Source organism: Cavia porcellus, unplaced genomic scaffold, assembly GCF_034190915.1.
Source record: "Cavia porcellus strain 051 isolate PalLab524CR breed Dunkin Hartley unplaced genomic scaffold, mCavPor4.1 scaffold_40, whole genome shotgun sequence".
In the NCBI taxonomy this organism is placed as follows: Eukaryota; Metazoa; Chordata; class Mammalia; order Rodentia; family Caviidae; genus Cavia; species Cavia porcellus.
In genome coordinates, this window is record NW_026947523.1 from 1,600,217 (window position 1) to 1,615,797 (window position 15,581).

Sequence of the window (15,581 nt, forward strand, 5' to 3'; positions counted from 1 at the left end):
CCGCGTAGAGAAACCGCTCTCCTGGGCAGTGGCCGGGAGCCCACAGGACACGGCCGTGGTCCTTGGCTGCCTCTCCTGCAGCCCTGCCCTTGTCTGCCGGAGCCCTGGGTGCCATGCAGCTCACCACAGTGTCTCTGCAGACACCAGGGTCCAGCCCCCAAGCTGGGGACCGCTGGGGCTCCCACATTAATGGTTAAATAGGATTTTTCTACAAATATACAACATATAAAAACTGTTAAATATATAACTTTAGGCTTTGCAAAATACATTTAATGATCTCTTTCAAACAAGTGTTACTTCAGTTTCCTTTAATTTGCTTTCTGGAGCTAAATGGCGTATCGGATGAGACAGCAGTCACGGGAGACCCAACATGCTCTTGGCGAATACTGGATTATCCAACTATCAAAAATGGAGCTGTAGAAGAGGCATGTTTAACTGTTAAAACAGAAAGTGATTTTAGTATGATCAAGTCGGTAAGCACGGAGGAGGTGGAGGCGGAGGCGGAGGAGCAGCAGGCCCGTGTGCCCAGGAGTCTGCGCTGTCCGCGTGGTGGCTGTCGCCGGCGGTGCTCTGGCCGGGTCCAGCAGGGTCTCCGCGGCGCTGTCCTCCCGGCCTCGCCATCCTCCTGGGGCGATGCCGCATTCGTGAGAGGGGGCCTCGCCTCGGCCACGGCACCCTCTCCTCTGCGGTGATGCCCGCCAAGAGCCGCCCCAAGAGCCGCTGCAGGTCTCTGCCCGTGCCCGCCCCGCCCGCCCTAGGACTCTGACAGTAAGGGCGCGTCCACGTTAAAATAGATTTTGCTCTTTGGTCTATTGAGTATACTGAAAGTATAAGAAAATAAAAGCAATTCAGACAGTCTGGGGCCCAAGGAGGGCGGCTCCGGCGCCAGACAGTCCCGGCCCGCGTCGCGGCTCCGCTGGCTGTACCGTGGCTTCCTCCGGGTCCCGGTCCTCTGGTCCTCGTCCTCCTGCTCCGAGGTCAGCAGGGCTGCTGCAGGGCGGGCGCGGCCAGGCGCCACAGGCCGAGTATTGCTGATGCCCAGCGCTGCCCTCACCTGAGTGTCCAAGTCCTGACCTCCTGGGTGCGGCCGGGTAGCCCAGGGTGCCGCGTGAGTGCCAGGAATGAGGCTGTGTGGCACGGGTCGCAGGAGCCAGTGGGCGGGCGGCAGAGGATGGGTGACATCCGCGGAGGAGGGGGCCTTGGCCGAGATGCGGCTCTCTGGGGAATGGAGACCACTGCTGGGCCCGCAGGGGCTGCGTGTGTCAGGAGACCTGGGGAACAAGGAGAAGAGCATCAGCCTCAGAGGACACTATGGGCCTGGAGACTGGCCCCAGGGACAAACGCTACTGGGAGGCTGTCCTCGGTGGGGACAGTGTCCTTGCACAGGGCTGGCCTCTGTCCTGTGGGGAGTGCAGCGGTGTCACAGCAGCCCGCCTTCCCGAGGTGCCTGCATGGGCCCTGCCATAGCAGCTGCAGCCCAGCGCTCACAGAGCTGGGAAGAGGTCTGCCCAGGGACCAGCACCTCCTTTGAGTGGCAGCTGGGCCCTCAGCAGCTGAGTTCCAGATCCCAGGGGGACAACAAGGGCCAGCAGGCCGGGTCCTGCTGCCACAGCAGGTCTTTGCGTGGGGGCTATCACTGCAGATCCGAGGGAGGCTGAGGCCCTCCTGGCTGGAGGCCACACCTTGGACTCTGTCTTTGCAGGTCCTTGTGCCCAACCAGCCATAGACCAGATGGAAAGGGTCTGGATGACCGTGTGTCTGCGTGCCGAACACGCATGGCCTTTTCCTCTCTTGTCATCGTGCCTGTAGCGACACAGGATGGCCAGCACCTGCAGGGCAGGCTCACTGTGTCACACCCTGGGGCGACTCCCAGCGGGTGGAGGAAGTGTGCGGGTGGACCCTGCACCACCTGTGGGAGGGATGTTAAGTGCCCTGGGGCCTGGCATCCAGGGCCCCGCAACGGGGCCCTGTGGACCCTGGGGTACTGTGCACACCACCGAACATGCACAGGGTGCCCACTTGCTGCCCAGAGCAAGGGGTCACAACTCATTTCCTGTCTTCATCCAGGGCCACTGAAGCACCAGGGTGAAGGGACTGTAGGTGCTGAGCAGACCCCCAGGGGGGCCCGGGATCCCACCTAGGAGCTGGCCCATTCCTTGTCCAGGACCACTGCGCTCGTGAGCCAGATGGCCCATCCCTGGTCCCTGGAGGGCGCTGCAGGCTTGGCAGCTGCAGCAAATGGGCAGGGAGGCCCCGTGGTCCCCACAACGTAAACCTCAGCCAAGAGCCACAGGAACAGGCTGGGTCCTTCTGGAAGGTGTTTTGTCAGGAACACGGCTGGGCTGGGTGGGGCACTGTCTGAGGTGCCCAGAAAGCAGCCGGAGCTGTATAGGTGGGGAAAATACGTTGGTTTACTCCTCAGGAACTTGCTCTTCCTCAGCTCTGTCCTGAGGCTCCCCCACCACCCCCATCACCCTGCACTTTTTGAATGTGCACGGTGAGTGGATCCCAGAGACTTGTGCTGCAGACACGCCTCCACTCACAGCTCCCCAGCTCAAGAGCTGCCCCAGGCCCTACCCAGTTCAGTTCCAAGTGCTCCCAGTGCCCTGAGGCCACTCCATGCTGAGGGGCTTTGCCCTGGCTGGGCCACTGGCCTCACCCACTCTCTGCTTCCTGTGGCCTGGCCATGGCCACTCCTCCAACAGCCACCAGAACTCTCCACCTGCCTGGACCCCGTGTCTGTGCCACAGAGCAGGGCCACACAGCCTGGTCCACGCAAGCCAGGGGCCTGCACGCACAGCTTGGACACGCCATGCCGTACCATGGAGTCAGCCATGGCCTGGCTACCACTGGTGGGGCTTCTTAGGCCCAAGTGCCCTGGGGCTGCTGCAGGTGAGAGGCACACGCAAGGCACTGCTGTACAGTGCGGTTCTGTGGGCAGAGGTCTGGCCTCAGGCAGGCAGGGTCATCCAGGCCTCTCTGAGCTCGGGTTGGCCATGGTCACCTGGCAGCTCTGTGGCCTGAAGCTGCGTCCCCCGATAGCCTTCTCCCTGGGTCTTGGTCCCTCTGGCTCTTTGGCTCTGTCTCTCCTTGGGAGCCTTAATGATATTACATCTGCAGAGACCTCATTTCCATGCAAGGCCCCCACTGGCCTGGTGGGCTTACCTTTGGGGTCCTTACCCAGCATACCATGGGTCCTGCCTGCCCTTCCTTCCTTACCCCCAGAATGGCTGAGCTGTCCCATTTGCTCCTGTTTCTCACCACCGGCGCTGACACTGATCTCCACAGCTCACCCTCTGCCTCCTGCTCCCTGGGCACAGCCTGGAGAGCAGCGCTGCCCCCGTCCCTGTTCCATCCCCCGGCCACACTGCCTCCCTCTGAGGTGGGCACTGGTACACTCACATGCACTCCTGTGGCCCATGGGCTTCAGGAGTTACCGATTTGCCTTTGATCTGCACAGTTGTAGAACTGCTCCTTTACAGAACTACGGAAATACGGAAGCGTACACACACACACAACCAATGTCCACACATCTCCACACCTACGGTGCAGCCGACCACGCACTACTCCTCCCCCGTCAACATGACTGTGTGTGTCAGGAGAGGGCCAGCAGCCGGGCCCTGGGACCAGAGGATGGGGTGGATTCGGGCGGCCTGCAGACCGCACCCTGGGCAGTGGCTCAGCGTGAGCGCTCGGTCAGTCAGCACTAGCACTGCGCAGTCTGCCAGATGCACAGCGTCCTCCGGCTGCACAACCGCGTTTTCCTGTTGCTCCCTCTTTGTGTGTGCATGTGTGAAGACAAAAGCACAGTAATTGTCCAGCCACATTTCCAGCCACTGCCACGTGGCTCCAAGTCTGTGTCGTGCACTCGAGGGAGTCCTGCCTGTCTCCCTGAGGTGGCCCACAGAATGTCAGGCCACCCCGCTTGTGCCTCGAGTGTCTCCTGAGGATGCTGCAGGCCTGTGTCCAGCCTCTTGTGTTTGTTCACGCGACACAGGATGTGGTGACGCCTTTGTGTTGTGCAGCCACCAGTCTCTCATGTGGCTTTCCCCCCTGTGGACAATCACTCGATGTGTGTGTTCTGGTCATCTCCCACTCGGCCTGGCTCCACCTGGAATCTCTTGCTTCCCCCAGCAGCTGCCAAACCTCAGCCACGCTGGGGTCACCCCACCCACCTCGGCCTCTCGCCCCTCCTCAGCCTGTGAGCCTGCCCTCCTGCTCCGGGATGTCCCGTGGAGGGATAGCCACCAGACATGGGGTGAGTGACCCCAGGTTTTAGCTACTTAGGTCGGCTAAGCCTGGAGTTGAGGGTCAGTGGGATCTGGGTCTGTCTTCTCAGGCCGGCTACCACTGAATGTCCCACCCAGCTGGACAGAGACGCCACCTCGAGTCTGGCTGCATGGGGACAGGCATGGTGCCACCGGCATCCTCCTGCAGGCTACAGGGCAGGGAGGACCAAGAGCCTCAGGAGAGGGTGGGCTGCACTGGCCAGCAAGGCTGGGAGCATGAGGACCATTCATGCTTACATCCTGGAGTCCCCCAAATGGGACCTCAATGTCCACAAGGCAGCTTGGAGTGAACAAATGGGGGAGAGACCAAGGAAGAGAGGGACTGGCAGAAAAGCTCGGCAGACACTGAGTATCATCCCCAGAAACCTGCCCTCTGCCCTGCTGTCCTTGCCGGGGTGGTGGCTGCCTGCTGTCTCAGGCTTCCCCTGCCCATGTGCACGCTGGGCAGGGCCAGCTGAAGCTCAGCGGCCGCCTGACACCAGCTGCCTCGAGGCCCTGCACTCAACCTGGCAGGAAGTCCGCCCTGGAGCCCAGCACTGCCGAGCCTCGGTTCACGGCAGGCCTAACCAGGGTAGTAGGGAGGCTCTGCAGAGGCCAAGTGTTTCCAAAACCCTTGGGTACCCTCAGGGCCCACGGGTCTCTGCACCCGGTGCCAGGGGCAGCTCTACTTGTGGGCCCACTCAGTCGGCAGCTAAGCCCTGAACTCCCACTTTCATGCCAAGGCAGAGCATCCCTCTGAGGCTGACCTTTTCGGGCTACCTCCAGCCTTCCCGCTCTCTGGTTTCATGGGTGGGGTCCTGGGCACAGTCCCTGTGACACTTTCCAGCTGGTCCACTAAGACACCGAGTGCCCAGTGACCCAGGCCCTCAGTTTATGGGCTGTGTCCTCCCCATCTGTGGCTGGTACTTCGACCTACACTGTGGTGCTGGTCAGAACTGGTCCAGATCTGCACACTTGGCTGCGGTCTCCTGACACAAACCCTTCTACCATGATGGCTAGCGGTGTGGTGCTGGGTGACATAGACAAGAAGGTGCATTTGGGGAACTTTCCTAGCTGTGAGTTCTGTATGGGTCACTCAGCGACCTCACTGAGGTGGACGACAGTGGTCCTTGTGCCTGGATGTGGCAGAGTGCCACCCAGGTGCTCCTGCCTGTCCTGTGCATCCCTTGTTAGATGCCCCCTTGATCCTGAGGTCAGCTGCACTGAGGCACAAACTGCTCTGCACCAAATGTTGGCCAGGGAATCCCCACATCAGTAGGACAGATGAGCACCAGGGCAGTGAGGACCCCGTGGTCCACCTGGGCAGGGTGGGGTATGGGACCGGAAGTGCTATCCCAGGGAGAAAGCAAGCAAAGGCAGGAGCCTTGGGGACCTTTGCAGTGGTCACTGTCTGGCGATCTGAGCCCATCTCTGCAGGTATGGGGACATACAGGCCACCCTGTGTGGACCCTGAATTCAGTGCACCAACCAGGGCTGGGCTGATCATGCTTTGGGGCACTGCTGTGAGGACACGAGACACCAGCCTGCTTCCCAGTGTGTCCCAGTGGAGGTGCAGGAACTCCCACGCCTCAGCCCCGTGCCTTTGCTCCCCTCGCTGGTGCTCTCAGGGACAGACAGCATGCAGCCACTCTGGCTTCTCCAGACCCAGCTGCCCTGGGCACTGCTGACCTGAGCTCCAGCCCTTGGCCGTAGCTGTGACGTGCACCAGCTTCCCCCCGATCCTGCCCCCTGCTCACAAAGACCATAACGGGCACAAGGCGCATCAGCCACCAGACAGTCTCTGTCCCAGTAAGACACCTGCTGATACAAAAACCTGAGGCAACTTCCCTGGTCATTTCCTTGGCTACACTGAAGGCAGGATCTGCAAATATGGTGATGCACACAGCTCATGGAGCCTGGTGACCAGGGGCCCATGGGCACGTGGGTCACCCCCTTATTGTGGAGCCCAGCGATCAGAGGAGCATCAGCCAGATGGGTCAGCGGAAGGCATTTTCCCCGGTGCTGAGCTTGTGCCTTAAGAAACTGGACTTGCAGACTTGGTTCAGTGACCTGGGAACTCTATAGGAGGATGCTCCTAGAGAGCACTGGACCCCACCATGCCCTCTGGCCACAAGAGAACTGAGCAAGCCGAGTTAGGGGCTCACAAACTCCAGTCTATGGGCACATGGGTGTGCGCAGGACGCAGAAGCCGCAGGTGTGTTTAGGACACCTCTCTCCAATCCTCAGGGCTCTGTCTGCAGAGGGCTTGGCCTGGAACCCCCAAGGGTAGTTCCCCAAAGCCCAGCAGTAGGGAGGAGTCATGCGGGGGGGGGGCTGGTTAACACCAGGCCTCAGGCCTGAAGTCCACACTTGGCATGGCCCAGGGACGGCACCTTGGGGACCTCTACCGTGGTCAGGCACTTCCAAGGCTCAGGTGTGAGCTCCACCTGCTCCTCCAGAGATGATGCTGCCCCACAGCTGGCCTCAGGCTGGAGCCGTGGGGAGCAGCAGCCCCACTCTAACATCTGGAATCAGCAGCCTAACCTAGGGCACAGGGCTCCCCTCAGTTTTTTGATGCCACCAAAAAGCATCAGGGACTAAGAGACACCACAGGGCAGCCCCTGCCCGAGGCCAAGGACCTGGATTCCGAAAGTGCACCTGGCCCAGGGTGGCCTTGCTGCAGGGCAGGATGGGGCTTTTGCTGCAGACAGGACCTGTGTCCACAAGCTGCCTGCTGGCAAATGCCAGCCCTCGTACACAAAACTGCCCCCAAAATCAGCGTGCAAAATACTCCCAACTAATCAAAACGAGTGCTGTGTCTGGTAAGATGGAGCACACTGCGGGGAAAGCCTGCTTGGCGGCTGAAGAGGCACTGAGGTGGCGGTGTTGGCTGAGGGCCACCCCCAGGATCCCTCTTCAACCATCAAAGCGGCATCAATCTCCCTCATGCTCCGCTCCCGCACGGAACAGTGAGCTTGGGCAATGCCCGCTGCAGGAGGGGGTCTGCCAGGCTCCCTCCAGGTGACTCTTCCTGTGGGCCCACAGGCGCCAACTGTTGCATTCTCCCCAGTACCCCTCGGACGACTGGACTGGGCTTCATTCTCTCTCTGGACCGGAGGACAGGACGTTACTTGGAGGCAGTCCTCACCGGTATAATCAGGTTAGGATGCAGTCATAGCAGATTGTGGGGGGCACTAATCCAGCAACTGGCATCCTTATGTGAAGCGAAGACCTGACACAGAGCCAGACAGGGTGTCCGGGTGCAGGTGAAAATGATGCAGTCCTCACCAAGGGGCATCTGGAGCCACCAGAAACTGGAAGAGGCAGAGGGACCCCTCCCAGGAACCTACAGAAGGAGCCGTGCTCCATCTCACTGTCCTGTCCTGCCTGGACCACCACGCCTCAGGCTGAGACTTTCTGGTCCCAGGACTTACAAGAGAGGAGTTTGTGGCTCAGGCCGAGGTGTCAGGCAACCTCAGGGAACACATGACCTCCACCTCCACCTTGCACGCCCTGCTGGAGTTGGCTGGGATTCATGCTGACAGATCCTGCATCTGGGGCTTGACACAGGAGTCTTTCGAAGCTTTTCTTGACTCTAGGCACAGAGCTTGCACAGACGATGGTGTGAGCAGGGAGCACGGAGCCCACCCAGCCCCCAGCTCCCAACACTGCAGCTGGGTGGGGCGCAGGGAAGCAGGGGTCTCCTGTGTCCCGCGGAGGTAGCTGTCCATAGGAGGTGTCTGCAGGCCCTGACCCTGCTGCCTCGCTGCCTGTCCTGCTGGAGCCCCGGCTCCCCACCCATCTGCTGGACATGACGGAATGCTCTACTTCTTGAGTGTTTGAGGGGAACTGGCAGTCAGGAAGAGGCAGACCCCGAAGAACCAGAGCAGGTAGGGTGTCTCCATCTGTACCTGGGGGCACAGCCAGGCGAGTCCTTAACCCTTCCCTGTACCTGCGACCCTCAGCCCTCGCTGCCCAGCCTCTGCCCCCAAGGGACCCCCACTGTGGCATCTGGGGTCCCACAGTTGTGTCCAGCAGATGAGCAGGCAGCCCTGAGCTGGCCTAGCTGTCTGTGGGGCCAACACCTGCTCGTCCCAGCTCAGTGAAGGGCTGAGAGCCGCTCTCTCCCAGGGAGGCTGAGGGCCCTGCAGCTTCCTCCATGGAGGGGACCTGGGGACAGGGCCAGGCCTCTAGGCTGAGGCTGTGCCCTTGTCACTTCTCTTCACCCTTCACGTGGTTGTTCCCCTGGTTCAGTGCCACCCGGCTGGGGAGGCCCCACCGTCCTGCAGCCTGGGGCTGCCTGCATCAGGGCTGCTCTGCTGGGGATCCATCTGCCGGCCCAGCAGCTGCCCCCAGGAGTCTCGACACAGGAACAAGGAAGGACACAGCTTTGTAGCTCCAGGTTGCTTCCCTTTCTGTCCTCTGCCCTGATGCTGCTTTGAAGTCCCAGTTGCTTTACAGGCACTAATCCTGCCCAGCCTGTGGCCCCTCTGCCAGCCGTGATCTCAGGCCCGGCTGGCACCCCTGACAATGACTCCGGGGGTCTGGCCAGCAGCAGCAGCTGCCTCTCACATCCCCAAGTTCACAGGCGGCTGTGGTCAGGGGACTTGAGAAGGCAGAGACAGCAGAGAGCTGCGTCCTGCTGTGGTTTTCTGCCGCCCTTCAGATAGAGCTGCGTCCTGTTAGGGCCTCTGGGCTTCTGAAAGCAGCGCCAGCCTCTGCCTTCCCAGGCTGCTCCTCGTGTCCAGGTCCACTCTCAGGACACACGGACACTCTACATGGTCATCATCACCATGTGGCTGGGCTCTGCGGGGAGGCCCAGGCAGTAGAGAGGGCACATTGCGATGGACCCGCCAGGCTGCCCATCAGTGACAGCAAGATCCTGAGTCCCAGCCTGCAAGATTCCAGCCAAACTTAACACACAGCAGGGCCTACACATTGCATAGGCAGCTGTGCTGAGGTGCAGCTCACAAGCTGCACAACTCAAACTGTCCCACCTGTGGGGCAGTGTGCTCACAGCAGGGCCTCTGTTACTGTCCTCATGGGACACGCCGTGCCGTGGGCGGCTGCCCAGCCTCTCCCAGCCTCTGGCAGCCCTGCCTGCTCCATCTCTCCAGATGTGCCCCTTCGGGGCCTTGCATGGAAGCAGCCTCACAGCCCACACCTGGGTCTGCTTCCTCCATTCTGCATGATGTGCTCCAGCACACCTGTGGCAGGTGGTCGGCACTCCACTCTGCCCAGGTGTAGGCTGCTCAGGGCTGGTGCCTGCTGTGAGCATCTCCACCCACTCTCTGGGCATCAGTGCTGGCGCAGGCGTCAGGTTCATGGTCTTGCTGGGCAGAACTGAGAGTGGCGGGGCTGGGATGTTGTAACCTGAAGTCTCAAAGTAGCCTGCACATGCCCCCTGATGCCACTGCCGGCCACTGCTGAGAGGCCGCCGGGAGGAATGAGATGAAGTTAACCACAGTGGGACCTGAAGGGCAGCCCCTTGCCGCCTTGCGGTGACTCCATTTTGCATTTAGGAATCTGCATCAAGCTTTGCCACCCGGCCTTGTGCAGAGTCCTCGCAGCAGGCAAGAGCCCGGCTTCCATCTGTGCCCAAGTCCCCCTCCTCCTCACGCCGGATCCCTGGATACCTGTGGCGCTGGGAAAGGCGGGATGTATTCAGTGGAGGAACACATACTTGGCATCTCCTCTCTAGGGTTCTGGGGGTCAACCTAGGGCCTGTGGGTGCCAGGCCGTGCTCTGCCTGAGCTACTACAGATTTCTGTGCTCTGCTCTTTGCCTGGGACCATTACGAACCGCTCCACATCTTGGTGCCACAGCTCCCGGCCAGCCTTGTGGTCTCGGGGACACAGTACGCTTTGCTCTGCCCTGCTCTGCGCTGAGTGGGGGCATTCGGGGCCGGGGCACCCAGCACACTTCCCACCTGGGGCATCTTCCGTTTTCCAGGAGACCTGTGCCTGGTGTTGTCAGCATCAGCCGTTGGCTTCTCGGGCTGAGTTTTGCTCACTGACTTATGGCCTTGTTAAATATTCACCTCTGCTTCCTGCTTCCTCTCCCTCAAGTCTCACCATCAGGTTCCGGTCTGTAACCTCTAAGGAATTTAATCTGGACCTTGCAGAGGTAAGGACCTGGCTTGTAGTTTCCCCGAACACAGACTGGTTTCCCCCAGCACCTTCTACTGGTCTGAAAAACACCTGCATTTCAATCGATTCTCATGCCCATCAGGGCACACTCCAGAGCTTCCCAGCCCACCTGTGGGTCAACAGGCAGAAGACTACAGGCACAAGAGCGGAGTCTGTCCTGTTTCATTTCTGTGCTCCGCATGACCTCCACCTCCGGAGGAGCACAAGGGCAGGGCAGAGAGCTCAGGCCTGGCGCAGCCGCTCCCGACACCCCTGCTGCAGGTGGACACGTCTACACCGTGGGGCCGGACACAGGTTACACTCCCTGCAGTCTGCTCTGGGAGGAAAGTCCCTGAGCTCCTTTGAAACCCGAGGAAATGCAGTTTAGTTTCCATGGTATTAGCAGGCTGCTGAGCTCCATCCTTTTCTCAAGCTTTTACTGTGACCGGGGTCTCTTGAGTTGCCAGTGCTGGCCGTGAACTCACGATCAGCCTCAGCCTCCCGAGCAGCTGGAGTTACAGGTGTGCACCGCCAGCACCTCTGGAAGCACAGACACCCTCAGGACAGTTAACCAGGCCCCGTCTTGTGGTGTGGCATCCTTTCATCTATTTGCTCGAGTTTTTTTTTTTTTTTCTTCAGTTCTCCGGGTAAGGCTTTGTGTCTTGCAGAGCTGCCGGCCACTTCTTACTCACGTCAAGCTTCTTGTGCGTTTTCCGTTGCTGTGAACAGTGCTCTGTCTCCTCTCTCTCTCTCACTTTTATTTTGCCCATGTATTTTAGATGAAGCGGTACATTTCCATCCCGTCTGCCTGCAGCGGTTCCTCCGTGGTGGACGTTAGCATCCTCCTAAAGCCGCCTGTGGAATCTCTGGTTCTCGTATCCAGCACCACCGTGACTGTGCAGAGTGGTCAGTGGGCTTCAGCTCTGGTCCTGCAGCACCATGACACCTGCAGGGGATGCTGGGGGAACAATGGGCAAGGCCACCCCAGGAGGCTTTGGCTACCAAACAGCTACGGGATCCTGCTGATGTTGGCTGGGGGCAAACACCGCTGCAGAGTGCAGGCCGTGGCCATCTATGAGAACCTTCAGTGCACTAGGAGGAGACAAGCCTCCACGGCCATTACTGGCCAATCAATTCTTTTATTAGCATCTGGGGCATTTCCACTGAGTTTCCGGGGCTCTGCACACCTGTCTGCCTCATCTGTGACTAGTAACAGATCATTTTCTTAGAGTAAACACTCACGTTTTGCAATCACCCAGAGGGCCCAGCAGCAGTGATGACCACAGCACTGCCCCGGGCTGGACCCCAGGAGCACGCTGCTTTGGCTCCAGATGGATACTGGTCTCCGGGAAAGGCTGCCCTGGCCTTTGAATCAGGTGAGGACAGCAGCTGCTGGCCTGCCACATGTCTCTGTTTAAGGACGAAGTATTCTGCCGGCCTGCTACCTTCTCCGGCATGTGTCCAATCTGACTTTTGAACTTGCACAGTGTGTCACATCACCCTCACTGTTTGGGAAGATTAAAAGGTGCTCCATCTCCTATGTGGATGGTGGCCCTGACATTCTTCTTCTGAAGGAAGGTAGGGTTCAGGGTGCGTTGTTTCCTGCAGGGTGACTTGTGTCCCAATCACTACCCACCAGGAGAGTGCGCTGGGGACAGGGCCCCAGGGATCTGTGGCCCTTGAGATAAGGCAAAGAGCAAGGCCTGGGGGACACTGGGTGGACTCAGCACAGGGCCTGAGACACAAAAGTCCCTGTGGAAGGAAATGACCTTGCGGGTGCTTGTTACCTCTGTGGACACTTCTGACATCGGGCTGCACCAGCTCCCCAGAATGGGGTGACTTTCCACACTTCCTGCTCCTTGGGAAGAGACACTCTCCAACTGAATCTGCCCAGAATGTGCCTATCGAGTCACCTGACTCTGGAGATTTGATGGGAGGATATTAACAACTTCCCACTTTGTCAGTTGTTTTTGGTAATTTTCCCCTTAGGAAAATCACATATTTAACCAAAATGTTCGGCAATTGCACCAGCTATGTACGTATTTCAAATAGTTCCAGACCCGTGGTACGCTGTGATTTTTCCTTTCTCCTCTCAGATTTATTTTCTGACCTTAAAATAATGACAAGAAGCAGAGGTTCAAAAAAAAAAAAAAAAAAAAAAGCCCACATTTTACAGAACCATCGAAGAGGCAATGGTAAATTCTAGAGATTTCTTCTGCAAATGTATTAATACCGCAGTTTGTTTCATCCTTACTTGCTATTTTGTCTCCTCCTTGGAGAGTGGCTTTGCCCTAATTTAGGATCATTATTTTTGTTTCGGATTTAAAGACTGGGCACGTAAAGACACACAGGCGCCGGGCGTGGCACCTTTTCCCGTCTGTCAGATGCACGGTGCCTCATTCCTGCTTCCTGCCAGCCAAACAGCTGAGCTGTCTGTTCCAAACCCTGCCACTTTCTGCCCACTTGGTCCCTGCAGCAGCCCCCGTAGGCGATGTGGGGACCACTTTATCCATGGAGAAACCAAGGCATAGATAGCTCAGGTCACTAAGCCAGGAGCAGTTGCTCTCCCAGAAGTGGACCCCAGCAGATGGACTCCAGACCCTCATGTGACCCCGAATGGGTGTGGCTCACTTTAACCCAGGGGTTGACAACCATCAGGTGAAGGTTCATGGCGTGAGAGGAACTGGGCCATGCAGCACCCTTCATCCAGCTGCTTCCCATGGCCAGCATCGTGCTCTGTCCAGATCAGCACTGGCATCGGTCTCTTTGTTCGTTCATTCCTGTGAGAAGCTAATTCCTGAGGGTCTGAGGTGGAGCTGAGGCTGGGATGCTAGAGATGGGAAGCGGCTGCAGAAATGGAGCAGCAAAAGGAGATTGCAGAGCAGACCAGGCACAGCAACCCACTTGGTCAAAAAAAAAAAATTCCATCAATTCCAGACAGGACCATCTAGCTGCAGAAAAATGTGTGGCAGGGCTCCCACTGATTCTGCCCTGTGGTGAGTTGTATTTATTTCATTATATTGCAATGTAACAATAGTAGAAATAAATGCACAATAAATGCAATCCCCCAATCCATGGAAAAACTGTCTTCCCTGAAACCTGTCCCTGGTGCCAAAATGGTTGGGGATCGTGTTCTACCCAACACATTCTAAGTGCTAGCTTCTAAGCCTGCACTTGTCATTACAGTCTGGATATGTGTATAGGGTGGACTAGAAAGTCACACACTGATTCTTTAGGAAGGTTTAACTCATGACTTGGTGTACAGATATTTTTGTAGAGATTTCAAACGTGGCAGAAAATTAGAAGCAGTCTTGTTTGCCATCGTTTCAACCGATGACTGCAACTTCACTCTCAGGGAGTTTAATAATCACAGTCTTTTTATTACTGCTACTGGTAGTGTTTACTTGATCTTCACACACATTTGAGAGTTAACTTTCAAACTAAAAGTCGTGTTTCTGATCACATGATTTGGCACTGCCTGGGTAATCTACGCTCATCTGAGCTAATCTGCGCATGCAGGCGCTCACTGCGACACTTCATTACTCTGGCTTAATAGTTCAAGGTAATGCATAAATATGTAAATAGTAAGTGTCAATACGTGATGTCACATTGTGCTCCAGAATAAACACATGCCAGTTACTGTATCAATGTGTGACAGCCCATGTAACAAATTAACGTGTTTTCTCCTGACTTCCTTTCCATTACTTCTGCCTGGTATCTCTCCCTCTCTCTTTTGCTTGCTTGCTTTTAACCTCTTTATGTGTAGAGTGTCCTTAGAACACGACTATTCTAAGGCTATTCTGCACACCCGCTCTGTTAGTCTTTGCCTTTTGGTGACAGCAGCTAGCCCGTTGCATTTATTGTGGTCAGTGATACTGAAATCTTGTCCTGCACACCGTGTTCCCCCCTGATTTCTGGCTGTGCTCCTTTCCTGGTTTATCTCATCTCTTCCCAGGTGCATGGATTCTATCTGCCTTTTTGACTGCAGTGGTTAGTGTGAATCACGCCTGTTCCCGCACACTGCTGCTGCAAGGCCACTGCTCTGAGGATGGAGCCCGTTATGGGTCCTTCTGACTGTGCAGAGGTGAGGTGTGGCGTGGTCTGTTTCACCCTGATGCTGCTGTCCCCTCCACCCAGCCCTTGTTAATTCCACCAGAGGGTACGAACCAGGGCATTATTGCAAAAGATCTGCTTTTTACAAAGTGCAGAATTTATTAAAAAGCGATGCTGTGCATTTCGTATTCACTTTTGTAGTCATAGCTACGGGAATTATTTATATCCAGCCGCCTGCACTTAATTGGTATCAGCAGTGACCATTAATCTTCTTACGTGTGACCTTTTCCATCTTTGGCTTTCGCGACTGATGCCTGTCTTTGTTGACTTGAGTGCATCTTTTCTTTCCCTTTTCGGGGCCGGTATGTGGGTGGCATACTTTCTAAATCCTTGCAAATCTGCTCTGTTCCCTTTTATCAAAACAACTAGGAACAGGGCTCAATTCCCCGGCAAAACTACTTTTCCATCAGACCCCTGGAGGGGGTCCTTCCTGTCCCTCCTGAGCTCAGAGGACTGCGTGTGGTGGGAGGGTCTGCAGATCCTCCTTCGAGTATCTTCTGTATTCTCCCCACCCCAGCTGGGTGCAGCCGCCCACAGCTGCATCCCTGATGTCTGAAGACGCCACGTGAGACACGGGGCCAGGAGGACTGGATATTTCCCACTGGCGTCCCTGCGGCTCGGCAGACAAGAGAGACGCTCTCCCGCCCGTCTTCCAGCCCTGCACTTAGCCTGCCTCGGCCACGCGGCCTCATGAGCGCCCACATGCTTGGGCCGGACATCCACCCCGTGTCCTTGAAAGCGCCTGCTTTCCTCCCTGGGTTCCATTTCTCTGCTGTTTCCGACCAATTATCTCCTGGTTTTAAGATTGGTCTCACGTCACTTCTGTGATTTTCCGCATGACAGCTCTGTTATGTGTAACCTCCAGGACATATTTAAATTCTTCTCCTCTGTTTTCAGCACCCTCATAGTGTCTCCTGCTTCCCCTGGCAGGCCTTCGGGCCCGTCCTGTGTCCAGGCTCTGCATCACTGCAGCTCCCTCAGCCACTGGGGCACCCAGAAGCTGCAGCGTCCCAGAGGCCGCAGGGTCACCATCGGTGTGAGGGACGTCTTCAGGGCCAGGCTCCTTCCTGTC

General features: G+C 57.3%; 1 protein-coding gene across 2 annotated transcripts in view; it reads right to left on the minus strand.

The window, feature by feature from the left end:
* Positions 1-248: 248 nt before the first annotated feature.
* Positions 249-15,581, minus strand: part of Tafa5 (TAFA chemokine like family member 5) — a 145,783-nt gene continuing 130,450 nt past the window's right edge. For both annotated transcript variants that reach the window (XM_063243895.1, XM_003461943.4), the window contains exon 4: positions 249-1,271. In XM_063243895.1, the coding sequence (XP_063099965.1) occupies positions 1,263-1,271 (9 nt within the window). In that variant the 3' untranslated portion in view covers positions 249-1,262. The remainder of the gene's footprint in view (positions 1,272-15,581) is intronic.